This window comes from Anneissia japonica, unplaced genomic scaffold, assembly GCF_011630105.1.
Source record: "Anneissia japonica isolate Jap-2015-1 unplaced genomic scaffold, ASM1163010v1 scaffold287945_len1679841_cov205, whole genome shotgun sequence".
In the NCBI taxonomy this organism is placed as follows: Eukaryota; Metazoa; Echinodermata; class Crinoidea; order Comatulida; family Comatulidae; genus Anneissia; species Anneissia japonica.
The window spans coordinates 710,300-733,531 of NW_022753015.1; the positions used below are offsets into that span (position 1 = coordinate 710,300).

The 23,232-nt window shown below is 30.9% G+C and overlaps 1 protein-coding gene across 5 annotated transcripts in view; it reads right to left on the bottom strand.

Annotated features, from left to right (window-relative positions):
• Window positions 1-23,232, bottom strand: part of LOC117122623 (diacylglycerol kinase beta-like) — a 76,665-nt gene that overhangs the window by 9,580 nt on the left and 43,853 nt on the right. For 4 of the 5 annotated variants that reach the window (XM_033268287.1, XM_033268286.1, XM_033268283.1 and 1 more), the window contains exons 11-22: window positions 21,671-21,706; window positions 18,234-18,350; window positions 17,619-17,717; window positions 17,022-17,081; window positions 15,830-15,940; window positions 15,020-15,168; window positions 11,803-11,888; window positions 9,684-9,773; window positions 7,423-7,583; window positions 6,464-6,619; window positions 4,713-4,932; window positions 580-761 (exon numbers count right to left, since the gene is read on the bottom strand). In XM_033268287.1, coding sequence (XP_033124178.1) covers window positions 580-761; window positions 4,713-4,932; window positions 6,464-6,619; window positions 7,423-7,583; window positions 9,684-9,773; window positions 11,803-11,888; window positions 15,020-15,168; window positions 15,830-15,940; window positions 17,022-17,081; window positions 17,619-17,717; window positions 18,234-18,350; window positions 21,671-21,706 — 1,467 coding nt within the window. The remainder of the gene's footprint in view (window positions 1-579; window positions 762-4,712; window positions 4,933-6,463; window positions 6,620-7,422; window positions 7,584-9,683; window positions 9,774-11,802; window positions 11,889-15,019; window positions 15,169-15,829; window positions 15,941-17,021; window positions 17,082-17,618; window positions 17,718-18,233; window positions 18,351-21,670; window positions 21,707-23,232) is intronic. The other variant, XM_033268284.1, reaches the window with a different exon arrangement.

Below are 23,232 nucleotides of genomic sequence, written 5' to 3' on the forward strand. Positions count from 1 at the left end.
ATATTGTAAAGAAGCTTAGTATAGAAGAGCCACTTGATAGTGCTTAGATTTTGAATAAATGAAATAAATTATATAAAAGCCCACTGAATTTCCACAAACTATATACATGAGCTACCAACATAAGTTAATATTAAAAGGTGTGAAAATAAACTTTTAATAGACAGATGTTTTCTACCAAATTCACTACAGGATAAGACAGTCATTATAAACAAAATGGAGCTTGAAAATAAATGACCTGAATAAGTAAGTAAATTCAAACATTTTAAAATGTAAAGTTCTTACAATATACTTGCACTAAATCAAATATAATACCAAAAGTAATTAATAACATGGATTTAAAATATGCTCATATCAAGGAAGGACAATCAAAGGAATCAAATTGGATCATTTCTATATCTATGTGTAGAATTTGTTGAATTAACTCAAGGGTATGATGCAAATGATTTTTGTACCCTAAATGATCATTGATGTGATAAAAGATCTATGCAAGGTTAACACATCTGTAACTAATATAATTGAGATCCTGAAAAAAAGTGCAGAAAAATTCAAGGGATCAAAGTGCAACCTCGGGCAACTTACCGTACAGGGTGGTTGAAGCCATGGCTCGCCATCAATTTGCATAGGTAACCGTTTCCTTGTGCGTATAGTGACGGTGGAACACTGAGCAAGACGGCGCCCAGATGAACGGATCCCCGCTTTGACTTGACCTACGTGAAGTGAACTATCCAACCCAACAACCTCGATCTTCTTGTCTCCAATTGCTGAAAAAAAAAAATCAATGCTTTAGGATTAATCTTTTCTTTCAGGCAATCTCGTTATTTAACTTCACCCTGGGAAAAGGAGAGGGGGGAGTTAATTTTTAACAATTCCTTGAAAAAACAGTTGCGGAATTTATCCTCAGCACTACTTAATCATGTTGACAGCTCATTTTCTGGTGGGTTTGCATAGGATAAGACTTGTGTAGATTAAAGCTCCTCTTAAATTTTTTTGGTATGTACACTAATTAAAATATATAAATCTAAGCACATTTAAATGTTTCTTTCTCTAGAGAATACATGGTATCAATGACAGGTCAAGAGGTTTTTTTTAACTTCTAAAAACAATCACTGACTGTTTATATCAGTATAAATCAGTATAATTTATCACTTAATAATATGATATTATTGTATTCTTGTTTCGAATTAGGAAGCAAGACAATTTTGAAGTACCAGTCACCTATTGCCTACCTCTGACCACTACTGAACAAATTATTTAATAGTACTTGTTACTTAAAGTTACAGTTTAATCACAAAATGCATTTATACATGTATATGTTAGAAATAACAATGATGTAAACAAAAATGCGATTATGTTATGAAAACAGAAGCAAACCATGAGGTGCATTAAAGCCAGGTATTGCCTGTTCAAAAAAGAAAAAATTAAAGGACCCCCTCCCCACCAAAAAAAAAAAAAAAATCTTGTTATTCAACTAAATAGAGTGAAATATACACGAAAAAACACAGTGCCGTCATCACAAATTCAGGTAGAACAAAATAATTAGACAGTAGTTATAGAATCAGGGCAAAGACAGTATATGATTTGAATTCCCCAGTGATCAATATTGGGGCTTTTTTTTCATAAACTATGAAAGCTATACTGTCAAACCATCTACATAGTACACAAATTATCATAGTACTAGTATGCTAATAATACAGCTCTTTACTTCACCTTTTCTGAAATAAATGAGGTAATAATGAAAATGAGTAATGACAGTAAATTAGAAAATGGATAGTTGATAACATACTAAGCCTAGAGTACAAATAAAAAACACATCCTTACAAAAACCAATCTGTATGTTTATTGGAACACAACAAATATTAGCAAAATTAATATTCAATTTGATTTATTTTTTGATCTCCGAAATTCTCTCCATGATACAAGTTATAAACATTTTCTTAAGAATCTTAATAAACATTACGTCAAATCTTAAATATCAGAATTAATTTCCAAGCTGAATTTTAATAATATTGATAACAAATTTTATATTTAAATTCTCAATTATTGTAAAAATTGTATTTAAACATGTTTATAAAATCTGAAATCCCAAAACAATGGCGTGTTTTTCAATACATGGAGTACTGTATGTATTATACTTTCTTTTCTAAAATCTGTTAAGTGCAATGGGCATAATTTTTATATTTTATAATTTTTATATTGTTTGCAACTTTATGATGGACAGTTTACTTGCATTTTTACTTGGTAGCTTTAAAGTAATTGATATTTTAAAATTGAATTTCTAGAATATTTTAATATTTTAAATAAATTTTAAATTATTATTTAAACTCTGTATTGTAATATACAGACGTGTTCCTGAGAAGCTCTCTTAGTATCTTCTGTTTTTATGGTTTGTTGGGCTTAGGTTTGTTAGGTAGAGTTTTATTTTTAACCCCATAAGTGTCAGACATGCCACTAAACCTCGAAATAGTAAACCTATGAAGAGCAAACTTCCAGATAATAGCAAAAAACGATATGACCCTAACTATCCAAGATGGCGGTGGCTGCGAGGCTGGAACTTCACTCAAGAAGGCTAAGCCAACAATAAGAGGAAGGCCACAGAAGAGGAATGGAATTGTACTGCGTACACTACCACGGTATATGATGATGGTGATAATGCTATGGCTTTGATAAATGCCAGCTCTGGACCCACCAATAATGTGCTAAATTAAGTAAACAAGAATACAAATCTTCACAGTGGGATTTAATTAACATCATGTTTTTCTGCGCGCCATTGTGTCGGGATTCAATATTTCGACATTAATTATGTCATCATCAGGCATTCATTCGTTCCTGATGATGACATAATTAATGTCAAAATATTGAATCCCGACACGATGGCGTGCATTTCAATACTTGGAGTATGTATTATACTATCTTATCTGAGATTAATCAGTGGACCTTTCGGTTCATGTTTTTCTGTAATACGTGCATAGGCCTAGTCAAGGACAGTCTAGTTTCTACTGGGCCGCAACAACTAGACTATCATAACAGTCCCAACGACAATGTTACTATGAAGGATGTAATTGTGATTTAGTTCACTCTTGGAGTGTTCCTATCTCATTGTTCTTATGTGCTTGTTCCTTGCTGTTTCTCTTATTGTAAATTTTCATGTTTTTGAGACAAATATATGGAAAAAAAATGTGGATTCAAATATAGGCAGAAAATGTTACTATAAAAAAAGTTCAAGGCCATAAACATTTTAGGTGTTGGTATTGGCAGAAATTTGGAATGGAAGATGATAGATGATAAATGTACAAAAGAAAGATAATAAAGATAAATGCAAAGTATTGCCAGGGTTGCTTAAATATAATATCAAGATTTATCCATGAACATCTGTAATCTATAATTTACAAAGCAATTTCCCCCTTCCTCCCGCCATAATCATTATTTTATGAACAGTTCTGATTCTACATTTTTCTGTTTTAATTTAAATAATCTATTAAGTTAAAGATCTAATTTTATTTTCATATTTATTCTTTTTTCTTTAATTGTATGTAATGAGGGGGTCAATTGATCAACTCTTGCTGGATGGACCACCCTAACAAAAAATTAATTAATTAATTAACTAACAAATGTAGTGTTGTATGGGCTGATAAAGTCAGAGCTAAAAAATAAAATAATAAAGTGCTGGGGTACAGGTTAGCTGATATAATTACAAAGTAAGAGAATATGAGTTCAGCATACCAGCCCGGTGGCTTTAAACTGGATTTCTCAGTAATGAGAGGCTACAATATTGTATAAGATATCCCATAACCTAGTAAGCACCTTCTTTTTTAAACAAAAACCTTATGTTAAAAGAGGAAAATACAAGCTCTACAGATGTGGAGTGCCAAAAGTAAGTTTAATGTTTCCTAACTAAGAAATCATCTTGAAAACACATTAATGCATAGTTTGAACCTTTTTCATAAATTAAATAGTGGCAGCAAGTATAATCATTTGGGACGTTCTCATAATGAAAACAGTTGTTTCAAAAGGTTCCCACAAAATGTCAGCAGGTTTTAATGCATTCAGCAGGCCTAGTGTTTGAAAAAAATAATCCACGTTCATATAAGCTAGGATTAGCTTTGATGTGTAGCTGAAAACTAGCAAGGCAAAACTAGTCTATATAGTACCTCTTTGAAAGATTTGTAAGAATTTAAATATTCTAACAACAAACTATCGCTAGAATATTCTCAATTCATGGGGATGTTTGCTGTCTGATCTAGCCTTTGCCATCTAGCCTTTGCAGGCTTACATTTTCTACACCTTAATCATCTGAAATTACAACAATCTTAAAAAGTATTGAACCTAGGCCTTGGGAATTAAGTCTATACAAATCTATGGATAATAAATAAAAGTACGAAAACATAATTTTAAAGAGTTGGTTTTTTGCCTGGAAAGTATCTCATGGATTATCAATTATGAATGCTTGGCAACGTCACACATGTACGATCCATACAATTATTGACAGTATTGTAAATTATTTTTTTTAATGTTTGTATTTTTATAGTAAAAAGTCTGGGTTTTACTGCAAAACTTATCTATTGAATCTATATTTAAAAAGTTATAAAAGTAGTTGTATAGCCATGTTAGTATAAAAAATAACAGGTAAAGATTTGCACAACGGGCCTCACTTTAAGATGTTATTATTCAGCACAAGCTTTTGCCAGCAGTGACACACACTTTATTAGACTTACATTGTTCTGCTGAAAGCAAATCTACATTTGACTGTGTAGCTCCGACGTTGGCGTGGCCCGACTCTTTCTGTTTCTGCGCTTTCTTTGCAATCCTGGCACGCTTCTTTGTGCTTGGGTTCTCGCCCCATAGGTTCGATCCTCCATAAATGCTCGGGATATTCAAGATCGCAATTCCCTCGAGTGACGGTCCATTGGCGAGGTCCAGCGATACACCATCGCACTATTAAAAGAAAAGGTAAAAATGGATAAAGGTCAAATTCAAATAATGTCTTGGTGTGATTCTATGAAATGTTTATATTGGTTACTTATTCCAGATTGTTTAACAATTCAAAATAATGTTGGTAAGCTTCTATAATTAGTTAGTCATTGTACTGTTCATTAACAGCATACGACACTTCAATCTGTGGCTAAACTTTAAATTTAAAAACCAATTGGTCTAAATGAGAATGAAAAATACTTAAATTTTGGTAATATAGAAAACAATTTTGTAAAGTATTAAAAAACTATTTGATTGATTATTTTAACAATCTTGCATATAGCACATTCCTGCTAGTGAAGCGACTGGAACCCATTCTTTAACATTTACAAATTTAACACTTGACCTGCAGGTCAACGCTTCACAATTCTCAACAACATGTTAAGAAAAAAAAAGAATGTGATGGCCTTGAGATTAAATGACAGTACTTATGGACAACTTACACCAACATACACACGCACACATCAAGTGGATTGTTGGAAAAGCCTGCATTAAAACATGATATCTTCAAATATACCTGAGATCAAATGTTTAGCGTGCTATACGTAACAACGATCATCAAATTAAATCTATCAAGCATTTTTAGCTACACATTCGTATACACAGCTTTCTAGTGAAATGCAACTCCTCTCAGTACAAGCACCAATTAATTTGTTCCTTTCAAATAAATTAAACAGACATCATTTAAAGGCCTGCTTACCTTAATTCCCCAATCCAAAATATCACGGAGCACATCATTTATCAAACAGCAATGATGCAAAATGAGAATTGTATTTGTCTTAGGATAATTCACAATACCACTCATGTTAACAAGGAGGACATTTGCCAATTTCGAAAAGGACTGGAATTTTAATTTTGAAGACGAAATAAAGGTCGGGTGTTTAGAAATTATTCTTTGGGAATTATCTGCAAACATTAGTGTGGAGCAATGCATCTCAACGTTGCTTAAAAGATTAACTCACAGACTGAATCCAAAATTTCCACAGCGTTTAAGTGGATTCGAGCAAAATAACGAGCAATTGAATGAAACTTTCAACGAAGAATTTGAAAGAGTACGAGAAATATGTTTTGCCTTGAGTATGAGGTTAAGGAGATTAGTTTGTAAAGTGGGAATTCTTACTATATAAAGATTTAAAGCACATTGTTTTTAAAGTGCTAACATTAATACAACTCTCAGTAAACAACTTACTGTACATTCCAGCTGACAATATTTTCATCAAAAGTTCAAAACAACACAAACAAAAGACACTGTTCTTCTTTAGGCACCGTATGATGGAAAGGGATGGGGAATAACGAGTCCAAAGAAAGTTTTGACGAAAAAGCAGTTGGTCATGGCTACATTATCATTCAATTTCAAATGACAACACAGACAGTGTACATGAGTTTGGTATGTAATATATTTGTGTTTGTGAGAGGATGCTGATGTGGTTGTGTATAGCAGTATAAATTCTTTATTAATATTATGAAACTTCAGCTTAAACAAAGCTATACTTACCATAATGTCGATGTCCTCATGTAGGTTTTTGCAAGTCGATGAAAAGGTTTCTGAGGTGCCAAACTCAAAATACCAAAGTTTGTTCTTCATGCGACTATTAAATTTCTCTGGGTGTCGTTCGCGCATTTGATGAAATCTGTTTGCAATGGCGGCATCCTATTATTGGGGGAAAAAAAACAAAACTAAACAATATTGTCTTGGTTAATAGCATCCGATTGTCAGGAGGATAAGAGAAAACAGACGATGTGTAGTGAGAATTTATATCATATTGTAAATTTTTCAGATTTTTAATGCATTTGGACAAAAGGAGTTTGAAACATGTTAATGTTGATTTATGGTATTTTTCCTGGTTTTTTTTTAACATTAACATCTCCTTTTTTTTATTTAATTTTTATATTGTTATTATTTTATGTTATTGCATTCAGTATGTTATATATTTTTTTAATTGTCAATTATTTAGTTCATATTTTGTTCATATTTAGTTCATTTTACAATTCTTTGTTAAGGAGACTGTTGGTCCTCCATGAGTTATAGAAATTCTTTTTTCTTTAACTGTCACTAACCACTTGTTATCATTTGTGGTTGAATAATAAATGAAATGCTGTTCCTTTTTGTATCCTTGGGCAAAAAACCTATGTGAGACTATTTATTACGAGGCCTGTAATATATTTAAAATTTGTTTCTTAATTGAAAATGAAATTCTTAAATACTTTCACATCCAGCAGGTGAAAAGATATCTAACTGGGAGAGGGGGATGGGTGGGCTAGTTGTTGATGCAATTTGTGTCAGTGCAATCTCATCATCTGCCATAAATAGTGTTTACTTACTGTATCTTTGTATGTGAATGTGAATTATATTTTAAGGCATCTGAAACTGAATAAAACAAAATAAAGTTCCTTTACATCCAAAATGTGTCCTTGTCAGTTACAGTAAATGAATCAAAATTTATGATAGCTTACCACACCAATAGAGAAGTAGTTGTTGATGATATTGTATGGAACAGGGTCCCCCTGTTCCTCTGTGTTGGTGGTACTGAATTCAATATGCCATCGGTCCAAGTACACCATTCTCGATATTTCTAAGTCTTTCATTATTTTTCCTAGACTAGCACCAACATAGCCTACAAAAATGAAACACAAGTGGATAAATGATACAAGTTCAGACAAGCGTTTCTTAAAATAAAAACACAGTTACAAAACTCCTAAAGCTACAAACTTTGTAAGTTACAAACTGTTGTTGATAGCTCTATTTATTAGTAGTATAGTTATTTGCTTGATCATTGTATACTACATTGTATCCGACTGCTAATTGGTTAATTGTGAGACTATTACTAATTATGTAAGCATAAGCTCTTTTCTACTTTGTTTTCAATTTTTTACTCCACACACCTGATGATGCTGGCATTGACTGCCAGCGAAAGCTCGTATTGAATAAATAACATCTAAGATAGTCTCAGAGTGCTGCCTTTTAATTTTATTTGTAAACCGTTGTTGCAAACTGTTTTAAGTTTAACATGAACACTATAATTTCTTTGTAGGTAAATTTCTAGTTTGAATATATGATGTTTTAATGGGTTTTAAGTAATTATGTTTGGACAACTGTTTTTTACAGTTTTATTTATTACAACAATGTTTAAAGAAGATTACTCTTTCAGACTCCTCAAAGAGAAACTGACATTCAGGGGCTCTTTTTAGTAAAAAAGTGAAATAATATACATTAATCCAAAATAAAATTAGAAAAAGAGTATATATAACCTACAAATAATCTATGAAAAGCCTAATATACATCGAATAAATATATAACAACAGTATTATCAAAAATACAATAAACAATACAGAATAAATAAGATTACAAATATTTATACATATAATTAAGCAACTGTATTAAATTCAATTTATTTGGTATTTTATGTTGATTATTTGTATAAAACCCATATTTATCGGTAATGTTAAATGGATTTTGACTTGTAAAGAATGATCAACAAAATAATTTATCTATGAAAAGGCACTCAATACTTTTCAATTCCATATTGATCCGGCATAAATATATTGTAACAATATATATATATACAATATTTCAAGAAGATAGACAGGTAACTAGATAAATATTTCCACTGAATGCAATCTATGTACTCTGGTAATGAATTTTCCAAATCCGAATTGAAGACTAAACATTAAATTATAGCGAAAAAGGAATATAAAAATAGATAAAAGCAGGAAGATAGATTAAAACAAGGCATATTTCAAACAGAAGACATGTAGTAAAAAATACAGACATATAAATAGATGTGGCTAATATATTTTTAGTTAACAGCTTAATTAACGTTTTAACATGCCTTAAATTGCCTGATGAAGATACTTTTAAATACGATTGGTTATTTTCTTGGTGTAGTATGCTTTTATCATGTACGTTTTCAATGTTCTTTTCTGTGAGTTATCATTTTTCTGTATGTGTCTGGAGGTAGTGTTAAGCATGTTTTTCCAGCATTAACCTTTGAAAGCCTAAGTTCATGTATATTGGTCTAGAGAGAGAATGAGGCACTTAGTGCAACAAAGTACAATTAGTTAATGACTGCAATAACACAATCAGGCTCAGTTTAAAAGTGTTTGCAATTCAAGCAAACCTTTTGCTGCATTTTGCCTTAAATTGATGCTTTTTGTTGTAAGTAAACAAATTTACAAGACAATTAATGCAAATACAAAGATTTTACGAGCATTTTTTATACCACTCAAAACAAGCATTTTGTTGATTGCCATTGTTGTACACTACTACATAATGATATAAAGATTAGTAAAAACTAATGAAACTGTACAAATTGACATTTAAAACAAAATGAAAAACAATTATTAAAGAGAGTATTTTAGTGAAAAACAACTAAATTATAATTTATTACACACACACTACAACTAACTAATCATCACATTAAGTAACAATATATTAATATAATTGAAAATACTATATAATAATTATACTACATTATAGTTATATAAACCTTTCTTACTAACGAAAATAAAGACCACTTAAATGTTTTAACACAACCTAGATGTTTCTGATGGAATTAAAATAGATTATAAGGCAATACTACCGCACAGTTATCCATCAACAATACCCGAGGATACTGGGCGATATATAAACAGATTTCTACAAAGAAAATCACAATCAACTACCGCAGTAATGTTTTTAAAGCTGGCCATACTAAAACGATTTATAAGAATCTCACCTCCGCCCCAGTTTAAGCACCGTGCTAAATCATTACCAGTTCCTAGGGGCAACACTGCCACGGGAGGTCGATTTGGCAAGTTCAACTTATCTGCAAAAAAAAAAAAAATCATTGTGATAAAACTGTCCACCAATAATTATTTCGAATAAAAACAAAATTTTATTTTTGACCAACAATTAGCGCACCTGTCGCCACGAAAAAAATGGAATTAAAAAAAAAAAAAATTTAAGTTTTAAATTATTTTTATTACGTCCGCTGCTGCCTTGAAATCTCCAAAAATAAGATATGTATATTTCTTCCTAACTATATAAATTTAAAGTATTTAACCATCCCATTACTACACTGTTTACAATCAACAATAACATTTTATTTTTATTTTCTCCTCCGTCTGAATGTTTTTGCAAAACCATTTGCTAAATAAGAAAAAAAAAATATTTTTATTTTTTTTCCACACTCGTCTAACGACCTTTAAAAAAATAAGTTTGTGAAACAAAGTATTAAAAAAGTCTTGATTAGTGATATAAAAATGTATTTATGTATTTTATTCATTTGTTTAGATTAAAATAAAGGATCTGACAACAGATTACTGAAATACCATCTATTTCAATGTGATATTTTATATACTCCATTATATTATACATATGAAATAGCTCATACTTGGGTGATAGTTATAAATTAATATAATCAAAAGTGACATTCACTACTTTCAATTTGATGCACACAAGTATTTTGAGATATTATATCATAATTAAGGTTAATTTAATAAGTCTGTATATTTCGCTTTATACCTTTTTCTTGATTATTTTGACAGTTATTTCTATTTAATTCAAATTTATTTTTGTAATAACATTTGGCACTGTGGAACGATATAAAATACAATTTCAAGTATAATAAAAAGTATCCATTAAAATTTAACAAGTATAAAAAAAATTATGATTTTTTGACATCTTAGTTATTTTGTTGACTTAAGGATCACAGGCTAGTATTTAGTATTGATCGCAATCAACACAAACTATTTTTTTGCTTTATAACTGCTACAATATCGCACCATACAAATTTAATGTTTCATAGTTAATGTCATCCACACAAAAAAGTGAATCCCAAGAGATACTGAGACATGTATCTTTAAACTAAACAGAAATTCTACATTTGATAGGCTTTAGTCGATTTTGGTCCCATAATCATAAAATCTGTCCGTCTTTTATTTCAAACTGCTGCTGAAATTCTCAAGATTGTAAGGCAATCATGAATTGGGATGAGTTGTTTCCTTACTTGATTTGGCACTTAATGGCCAGTGAAAAGAGTCAAGGGAATGCAATTAACTTACTTAACCAAAGCATTTTAACAGTACGCATAGCTTTGCCACATTTATGACTGAGATTCTACCATTATCACCCCTTAATAGATCGAGAAGTGATCATAAAATATCATAAATATCACAGCAAACAGCCACAATAAATATAGATACTTTCACAAAAATATGCCAAAATCTTCAAAAACAGGGATAGACTTTTTTAACCAATTCAACTTTTTTTAAATTTGGTTACCAAAAATCATACATTATCTTAAAACCACATGCTTAATCAATTTTTCTTTTTTTTTCCCTCAATTATGCTGATTTAGCTCAGTCAGGCATTACGCTATCATGGATTGCAATATTATTATTAATAGTAAAAATCTTGCAGTACACGACCACGTAAATAGTTTTGAAAATAACTGAAATGTTAAGAGTATTTTAAAGTTACAGTTAAACTTGCATAAGTCGAATCCAGAATGCCATTAAAAAATGTTTCGATTTAGATAAAATTTGACTTACAGTTAATTAATTAATGGAAAAGACAAGACAATTTGGCATGTAAAGTAAGATCGACTTAGAAATAATTGAGTTAGGGTAAAGTCGACTTAGGGAAGTTTAACTGTACTTGCTTCATAAGGAATATTGAGATACCTTTAACACATCAGTTCTTTTCAGAACTATTCATGTGGTGTACTGCAAAGTTGTTACTATCCGCCATGCACAACTTGAAACAATATTATCATCAATTATCATTATTCAAATTTATAATTAAGTCAATAAAAGGGACAAATTATATATATATATTTTTTTTAGGATACTTACCCATACAGTCAAGAACCCAGCCTACTGTACCATCTCCACCACAACACAGGATTCGAGCATTATTTACCTCCCAGAAAAACTTCAGCCTATTAATTGAAATATATTTAGTAATACAGTCAAAAATGAACCTAACAAATTATAAATCTCTCCATCAACAGATAACATTTTATTAAGAATATTTTTGGATCATCTTAATCATAAATTAATAATAAATTAGCTTCTATAAATGCTCTTTACTGGTGTCTCACAGCACTATAAAACCTATAATCTATTGGAACAGGTGATTTTTAAGGAGAGACTTGAATTGCCGGATAAATGAAGACTGATGGAAATTAAGTTGAAGTCGATACCAAATCGCAGGTACCTGGACAAAGAAATTCTTTAACTGAGATTTCTTGGAGAAACTCACCTTTAAATTATAAGGTAAAAAGTGTATTTCATTCTTTCATTTCAATTTTTTGTTGCTGTATGTATGTTCATTTCTATGTACAACTTCTTAATAAGTTGAGGATTACATTTTGTCTTTATATCCATTTTATTGACTACATCTCAATCGCAAGTTGAAGGTTGCGTTTTATTTCAATTCACATTTTATAACCCTAATCTCAATTTGTATTTGTGCATTATTCTGGTTAAATGTTCGTAACTGCATTTTCCTTCAATTCATGTTTTTTAACCCTAATCTCAATTTGTATTTTTGTGCTTTATTCTGGTTAAATGTTTGTAACTACCATCAGTATTTTAATAATTTTTGATAGAGTTTCATTAGATTCATTTGGCTAACATTTATATCCATATCCTTCAAAGATAAATTTCTATCATGAATTTGGAGCTAAGGCATGCCATTGATTACCTGAATATAGCTTTGAGCCTGCTCTCCTTACACTCTTGTATTATCCTCGATCCTACCTATAAATATCCCACCTCAGTTATATACGAGGGATCTTCAAGCAACTTAACAAATCTTCATCAAGAAAACAGAAAAACCTTGGCCTTGTCTACAATTACAAGACAATCTTTGCAAAAAGCTTACTCTTAATAGTATAATGGGCAACGATGCAGCTCTAAGGCCAGAAGATTTCTTAATTGTTAAAAAATAAGACTTAGATGATTCCAAGAAGAGAATTATACCCTGTGTAGCAATTAAGATCTTGTAGAAGTAATCCAATTGTCAAAGTCTCCCATGTAATGGTATACGTATCTTTAACGAGGGATAAAGTAGTAGTTGGACATTCGCAACAAATAAATCCTTTTATAAATAGACGTATCCATTTACAAATAAACAAAACATAAATACGAAATCAGATACCGATAAGGAAATTAAAAGATAAATTAAACTGTGAATAATTTACAAAATACAGTGCTAAATAAAACAAAATAAGACAATATATTGATTATCTAATACCACATATTTTAATTACTTATTTATGATGTATGGACCAAAATTTTAAAATTGAAACTGAATTCAAAAATAGAGCATTGTTGCTTTGAGTTTTTGAGTTCAATACTATTTGGTGCCCAGCCTTAGAAAATAATTTTCTATTGAATTTTTATGAAATCCTTAAGAAAGTGCATCTGGAGATCACACATTTGTTTCAATGTTTAAAACTGTTGCTAAATTATGTACTTTCAGTCCGAGAGTTAAAATGGCAACTTTTGTATTCCATTTAAAAAATAAAAAAAAATTAAGGTTGAGGGCAGCATACAAAAATTCTAACTCCAGTCATCTTTGGCTAATGCTTATGTATCCATTATACTTAACCAATAACGCCTTATAAAAAACATTATTAGTGTATCATCCTATCTAGGTTAGAAAAGTGATGGGGAGGGAGACTTGGTGGCTCTTTTTTTTTTTTTTTTGCTAAAGCCAAATATCATTCTTGCATTGTTTGCTGGTGCATTGATATTTGAAGTAAAAAATGATTGAGATAATACAAACAATATCTCCTAACTATTTAATAAAAAAAATTAAATTTTTTTTTCAGTACCATAAGGACAAGTGCGCGAGAGGGTGATAAACTAATACATTTTTTTTATTGGGCCTAAATCAATCATTCATTCAGTATCATGTATAAACTCAGGAGAATTAGCAGCTTTTAAAATACCTCATATTTGTTAAATTTTTTGATAAGATATTCAGTTAAATAATAATACTAGAAAATAATACAAACCAAAATTCAGATTTTAGGTTGTTGCATAAGTTGCTTATTATTTCAAATGACCGAGGGATAAATATTTCTTAATGTATGGTGGAGTATCATATGTTAAAACTAGAGAAGCACTTCATAAATTGGATACCTCTGCTATCTGCATGATGAATACCAAATGTTACACACAGGCCGTTCATGGTTGATACCATTTTCTTTTATGCTTGAGGGGTAAATTTTAAAATTTCTGTGACTCTGACATTCACTTTTGACTTTTTCATCCCAAGAACAAAACACTCCTTAATTCCCATAACTAAATTTCATGATTTTCCATTATTAAGTTTTTAAATATTCTAATAACCAGCAGACAGACAGAAAGACAAACGAACAGCAATAGAAGCGGTTTGGCGCAGTGGAAATGGTTTGGTTTCCCAAATTGGAGGTTGGGGTTTGAATACTTCACTGTGCATTTCGCTTGTGTCCTTGAACAAGGTACATTATCAACATTGCTTCAGTCTACCCAGCTATACCAATGGGTACCAGCAAACTGCTGGGGGTAACCTCAGTGGACTATCCCACCCAGGGGGAGCATCACACTTTGAAAATCAGTGCAATAGTACTGAAAGTACCTACAGTATAAAGAAAGAATATATACATAAATAAATAAATAAATCCGCTTCACGCTACAGAAACTGGGGGGTAAGCTCCAGCCCCTATCGGCGAGGATTTACTTTCTTTTTTACTCCTTAGACCCATAACTAAATTTCATGATTATCCATCAATAAGTTTTTAAATATCCTACTAATAAATACACAGGCAGACAGACAAACAGAAATGATTACATAACCTCCTCCATGGAGGTTCCTAATGCACCTGCATTATAAAAGGTTAAAAACCTTTAACACATTTGCTAACCAGTAAATTGTTGGCAACAAGTGTTAAAAAACACTAAAAACAAAAATATTTTTGTCATACATACATGAACAATATACACATACAATGAAGACACACACGCACACACATTATAACTAGCTTAGATTTATTGAACATCAGAATGTATTTTTTCTTACCCTGGCATAGGACCTCCTTTAGAGAGGTCATACACTTGTCTGGGGTTAAGCAGGTACTGAAACTTGCGTTCTATTTTCTCTCCCTGACGACCTCCGCTTTTCGGATTTACGAAGACTAGGAGTGGGTGGGTGCCTGGTGGGGGTGTAATCTGGAAAAATCATTAAAGGAAGTGTTCATCAATATACGTCATTCAAAATTTATTACCAAATCAAGCAATAACATCTGTTTCAATTATAAAAACAAGTAATTATCACTTACAATAACACCCACGTATTTTTAAGCTTATACATTGTAGCGGCTCATGAACTGATGTAACCCTACCAATCTCAATATGTAATCATTTGATACCTGTTTTTCATATTAAATATATTGATATGAAGAAACCGTTAAATATAGTATTTGCAAGAAACTTGAAGACATTTAATTTTTGTGTTCTAACTTTTAACCTACAAGCAGAAGTTGTCACAAGAACCCAGTATGGTTAACTACACTACTGACACTATAATAGCTTTTTCCCATCTTTAACTATTTTGTAATTTTTTACACTCTCGATTTTACGAACCTAAATTGCAGCAATGACGTCATAACGAGCGGTCACATTTGTGACAGAATTTTGCCCCTATGGCAAGGCTTGGGCCTACCTATAACCACTGTGTAGCCCTGTAGCATAGGCCTAGGCCTATCCTCACCACATTTAGATGCTATGAAAATTTGACCTCTCTGGATTACAAATTTTTTCATTTACGAACTCTGTTCGGACGGAGATGTACGTAATTAAGAGATGTAACTGTATCCTTCGTAAAATTTACCTGTAAGCCCTGTCCATCTACCGACATTGAATCCGTTCTTGATACCGTACGACGAGAGGTTTCGCTATCTTCAGATGCAGAACTGTCCTTGTTTGTGGCCATTTTACGTTCCTAGATAGTATAATAAACAAATGTGATAACTATTTATAAAGTTCAAATCAACCATTTTTATCATCTAAACATGTTTGTCAGGCTGAATGAATGGGAGTCAGCTCTCGATATGTAATAATTGAATCCTGGTGCCCCCAAACTTTCAGACGGTTTGTTGATAATTTAGGAAATGCCCCGTCATCTCAATGGTTTTTTGTTCTTTATCATTCCTGCAGTGATAACATTTTTTATAGTTCCTTTTTATCCATCACCACATGGAAAAAACACATAATACCGAAAGATTATGATGTGACCTGGTATTAAATGACCTGTCTTATCAAAATGGGTCACATGTCTCAACTAATAAAATAGACATATCTATTTTAATTTGAAAGTGTATTTTTAGAGCCGCACACTATGATATTAGAGATTACAATTTTTAGTCACAAGGTACAAACTTATTAAGGAATATAATGTAGTCATTACCAAGATTACCATAAATATAAATATACAAAGTCAGTAATAGGTAAAATGTAATAAGTACGTTACTGATAAGGTTGCATCTAAAATTGATATCACATGAAATTAATCACTAGACTTACGCGTAAGCACACTTGTTTTATTTACATTAAAAAAAAAGAAGCAACTATACATTCTTTGATTTCAATTATATTTTACAGTATATGACAGGTAATTAAAAATGACCTCTAAGTTTTTAACTACTGTATTGGAAAGAGATTAGGCCAGATATATCTCAATTATTTATACAGATACTTCAGTGAAAATATACATGGCTTCTTAGTTGTTCTGAAGATATTATGATCAAAATTAATGCTGAAATTACTTTGGCTTTGTAACATTTTTTGTATTTATGTTTTCCTTCAAATTATTACAATTATTATTTTACTAATATTTATAATGATTATAACAATTTTAGCATGTCTGTACATTGATATCATTTTCTACGCCTTCATGTTTTATGTAACATTAGGTAATTTAAGCCTACACTTCTATCCTACATTAGTGGATTTTATGTGAGTTATTGATTTTATCATTATTTTCCTTTATAATACATATGCATGTATTGAACTTGTCAACATACCTCTATACAACTAGTCTGCTTATTCAATCCTCCACTCTTTTTCAGGGAATTAACACGTCCCTGGAAGAAAACAGAGAAAAGGTGCAATGACAGGGCACCACCAGCTATACATTAATGAAGTGACTGATGATGATAGAAACAACGATAATGATGATGATATTAATAAAGAAGATGATGATGTTGATAATGATGATAATGAAAATGACAATGAAGATGATGATGAGAATGATTATGCTGATGATGAAAATGAAAATGATGATGTTGATTGTGATAATGATGACGAAAGTAAAGATGATAACAATGATAATTGATAATGATGATGGAAAGCAGATGGCTATGATTATGATGTTTATAACTACGATAATGAAAATGAGGATACTAATGGCTGTAATGATGGTAAGGATGATTATGGCTGTGATTAATAATGATAATAATAATAATAGTCGTGACGATGATCGTAAAATTTCTGAGATGATGAAGAAAACAAAGAAGACGATGATGATGGTGATGGCTGTAATATAAACAAGAGTCTAAAAAGTTTATAAATGCTGATGGTATTGACTGGTCATTGAGAATAGGGACTGGAGCAAGACTTACTAGTACTGCTGGGCAGATTGTCGTCGGTGGTAGAATGTGATCTCGAAAGTCACCCATATTGCACTCTGGCTTCACGTGTGAGGCACACTTATTGTGCAGCTTAAATAACGAAATGAAAAAAAAAAATTATTATTACAATATTTCACAAATATCAGTTTTTACAATTATACATAGAACAAGTACTCTAAAAATAATAAATCTTTGCTGGTGTCACGAACAGGGTGTCAACAGTTTGTTACCTGAACTGTGCCACTTTGATCAACAAGGAAATCTGGGTTAGCCCACTTTGGTCCTAGGGGTAACCACAGTTCAGCACCACACCTAGTAATTAGGGAGCTTATGATTTGCGCAATACCAGAACGGATTCACTCATGCGCGACCATCCTACGTTCTCTGCACAACACAGATTCGGTCAAATTGCATCCTAGAACCCAAGCTCCCTATTAATTGTGCTTGCTTGAGATTTTGTGAGGTTGCTGTGATTTCAGAAGTTATCAGTGACTTGTGGGAAACTAGACCACCCCCCCCCCCTTCCCGGAGATTGCTCCATGGTTCAGTGAACACACCGTGGTTACCACCAGTTTAAACATTAATATTATATTTTAGAATACTTACTCTAATCTTGCACCATCGGCACTGCATTCCAGTGATTCCATTGTAACTCTTGATCGACTTCTTACAGCGACTACATTTTCCGGGGCAATTTCCCTCAACCCAATGATGAGTCATAACCTAAAAATCCACAGAAATAATCAAGAATAAGATTAAAAGATAAAAAAGTACAAATAAGTACATTAATTCTCCACAATAAATATTAATGGGCATAATAAAAATATTTACATTAATAATGGTAATTTTTATTTATGGCAATTTCTGCAAGCAAAACAATTATGACATAATAATAATAATAATAATAATAATAATAATAATAATAATAATAATAATAATTATAATAATAATAATAATAATAATACAAATTATTGAAATAGCAAATAAATTACTCCCTGTAAAGTCTATCAAATTGCAACTATATGCCCTTACTTGATAACCAATTTATTTAACAGTATTGTAATTTACTTTCAACTATAAAATAATTAAGAAATATTCTTAATAAATACAACCACTATTAAAGATAAAGATAAAAATGCATTCCTGTAATTTCTATAAAAAACTGAATGTTATGTGGACATGAGGAAAAGAAGTACATTCACAAATATCATGCAGATTCAGGCAATATATTATGCAAATGAGATAATTAAAATACATGCTAATTATTACAAAATAAATGCCAATGATACCCTTTAATGTTATCTTGTCATTTATTTTTAAAATTTTATGAAAAAAACAGAAACTACTACTCTAACTTAATGGGAAACTAACAAAAGGGGAAAACAATTACTTTTTTTAAAAAAGACTCATAATCACTCAATGTTCAAAATCATATACATCTAAAATACTATATTAATAATCACAAATTATGGGGGGAAAAATCTATTCAGTCTTTTAAACACTCAAGCTAATTCCACACAGGGATGGTAAAATAATGCATTTATATGACTCTAAATGATGCTTGCTGAAGTAGAGCATTAAATTTATTTATATAATCTTGCTTTTGTATTTGCATGACTTTCGACTTTGAGCTATTTAGTGTAAAAAAATCATTTTAAGTTTGTTTAATGATATTCTTATTATTTACTTAAAATTTTAAAACAAATTTTAAAACTATATATGACTATAAATTCATAAACAAAAGAATTGAATTCAACTATTTTAGTTCATTGATTGCGGTGGCAGTTGCTGTCTATATCCAACATATGGCTGTTAGCATCCTGAATATTTGTTTCTTTACATTTTAAATGAAATGAAAATAATAAATAATATTCATATTTAAATAATATGTATATATTTATATAAATAAATATATTATATATAAGAATGAGAGGGATTCACAGTCAACTGTAAGCATCCTGAATATGTTTCTTTACATTTTAAAATTCAATAAAAATAATATATAATATTCATATCCAAAAATATAAATGTATATATTTGTACAAATAGATATATATTATATTACATATGAGAGGGATTATCACCCTACTGGTGCTTGAATTCACCATGCCTTTGTGATCGAGTGGTGATTAAATTCACCCTGTATGTGAGAGGTCCCAGGTTCAAGCCTGGTGGAAGCAGAATTTTCTTGTTTTGTCAGATTCCTCTTCTGTTATGTTTTAATGAATATATATAAAAAATATACATATAAACACACACACTTATTTATATATATATATATATATATGTATATATAAGATGTGTATAAGAGACAGGTATATGACAGGTAATTAAGCAATGAGGCTTTTAAATCAATGGCACATGATCTAGCAAGTGGTGGTGCATCCTAAAATACAAAATTAACAACAAAACATTACTGTACATGGAATAAAAAGGAAATGAATAGAGAATGAAAAAAACTAATGTTTGATTTGTAAAACAGAGCATGATCAGAAGAAGGCCCAGGATGTTAATTAAAGTTATACCTTATTTACTTTGACACCATTCCCTTAATTACAAAATAAAGCATGTTCAAACGTAGGGTGGTTATCTGGATGTTAATAAACCACTTATTATCGTGGATGTTAAACAAATAGCACCTTGTTTACTTTGAAACCAATTATTCCTGTTTAAAATATTTTTTGGATGTTGAGTAAGTAACACGTTATTTACCTTGACACCATTACCCTTGTTTACAAAGTACTGTAGAGAAATAAGGGCAATTTAGGTTTGGTATTACACCATTCCCCCTTTTTATAATTAGTGCATACTCTGGACAATTTCCTGGTTTTTAATTAAGTAATTCCTAATTGACTTTGACACCATTCCCCTTATTCACCCAATAGAGCATGTAAAGAAGGACAGTTTTCTGGAGCAACATATTTTTTGATGACACTATAAAACCCTTGTTACTCGATGGCATACCAAACTGAGCATGTTCAGCAAAGAGAAAATATGTTGGTGACATTATTTATGCCATTTTAAAAAAAGGATGAAAATTATGTAGCACCTTGTTTCACAAATACCCATCATGAAAAAATTATTACATGCTACTTGTTATATGGTTCTTTTATGGCTTTTTTCCTTGCACGAAGTGCTAACTACTCTCCATATAAAACAAACACTGAGTTTACACTCAGTGGTATATCTAGGGCACTTGTAATGGGGGTGGGGGAGAGAGATAATGGGGACGTGTATGTGAAATGCAGGCCTCGATGATTAGGTGAAAGGGCGGCTAGCTCGAAAAATAAGGGGACTTAATTTGTAGATACTTAAAGCCTTTTTTTTTTTGTGGGGAGAGGAGATTTCGCACCCAAGATACGCCACTCAGTTTCCTCCAAACAAAGCTATCCTCAACCAAAACCATGATCCCTGGATGTTAATTAGTTAGCACTTTATTAACTTTGACACCATTCCATTTGTTTTTCAACTAAAGAATACTTTGATAGACTGTACCTGGATGAAAATTAAATGGCATTCTATTTACATTAACAAAATGTCTTTTGTTTACAAAGTGCAATAATTAAATGTGGTTGTGTTGTTAAGTGCAGCGCAATGTTTGTTCCCAACATTAGTGACATTCCCCAATGAAATGTACACTTAATTTGTTCCATAATCAGTTTAGATAAGACCCATCATCAAATTTTAATGAGCCGATGCACCACACAGATCAAGATTGATTTGTTGTCCCACACTTAGTATGAAATATGTAACAATATGTCAATAGTAAGTAGTCTCAGTAATTTTAAATTAAGAAACCCGAATAAATTCTCAACAATAGAATACAATGTTTACAAAAGTACTGACTTGCACAATATGAATGATACATGCAAAAATGATTACAGCTGAAAACACAAATGCAATTGATTTTACAGATGAAAAATATGTTTGCATAGTATGAAAAAAAAAAATTATATTGGAAGTATATTTAGTTAGATAAACACAAAAAAGTCAAAATTATGTTTTTACAGTTACAGCCACGGTTACACAAGAATGAAACCTACCGATGTTTCCTGACCACAGAGGCTGTTTGATGATTGCTAAGGGTGATAGAAGCAACAAAAAGAGTAAGAGAGCAACAAGACAACAGAGATTGCAACAAGGAAAATTACAACATATGAAGAATATGACAACAAAAAGATTCAATTCCAAAAAACGAACATGATGACTTTAAAAGCAAACACCATCACATTATAAGCCAACTTCAATTAGGAACAATTAATTCCATCAGGAATAAGTAATTCCATAAGGAATAAGTCAATCCATCAGGAACAAGACATCCAATTGTGAATGTCAATTTATCAGGGATAAGTCATGTTCTTTTCCCTTGAGTGTGAAAGAAAAACTGATACATTTGTAAAGGCTAAGGCATGTTAAACAAAATTGAGATAATAATAATAATAATAATAATAATAATAATAATTGAGATGGAATATGTTTTTCTCATAATGACTTGGAAGATGAGCTGGTTTCACAATACATGTTCATCTGGTCAACAGAATGTATAAAAAAAAATGTTTGTTTTCTGTCAGAAAAAGGACAAATGGTAAACACTTTGAATTAATATATATATATAGAGATATATATACTTATATGCTTTAATACTCCATGACTCATCAAATAAAAATGTCTATTTAAATTGAAAAAGAAACAATCATAAAAAAGAAAAATATATTCTGCAATCTGCACCTCAGTGAGGAATATTGTAGAATAAAATTTAATGACAGTGGAGCTCAAATGCCACATAAATCACAATATTAACTGCATTTCATAAAGCTCCAAACAATTGGTTAAAATACTGAAGGAAAAAAACCAAAAGGTTTAATAAGAAATCTCTAAGCACTAAGGATATGGAAATGTCTAGCCTATAGAGGGCCTCCTATAAGTTATTAAATAATTGTATAGAATTGTGTAAAAATCAGATTACATCATCATGCATTTAAATAATGCATCGTGCAATGCTATTGGACAGTTAAGAATTCTTTATCTAATCACTGCTCGTACTATATGCTTTGCGATCTAATACATGCATATTATAATTACAGTACCAATAACTTATTAAAAGGATTATTTTAAAGATAGGCATTTACAGTGGATATGATGCAGATCACATCAACCACAAGGGTGTGTATTTCACAACCAAACTGAATTTTGCGAGTTTTAATTGTAAATTTTAACAATTGCCACTCTCTTTTATCATACTCTCTATCGGTTACTAATAATATTAGTAAAATTTTAAAGAGGATCACAACATGCAATGAAGTTAAGAATATTAAGAATTTAATTAAGTGTGGTTAGAATAAAGCTAAGTACTTTAAGGGCAATTTCACTGCAGTAGTATTAATACATTATATGCGCTGATGTAATCATGCTGTTAATAAATATAAGAAATAAGAAACATGGTTTAAAGTATAGTCGAACCTCCCATTGATGTACACTACAGTGCCAAGTACAGTGGAAATGATGTAGGTCAACCCTAGGTCAAATTCCAAATTTGTTCTATATTACACACAATATTAGACAAAATATTATTCTGTTATAAGGAAATTTGCAGTAGCCACAATTG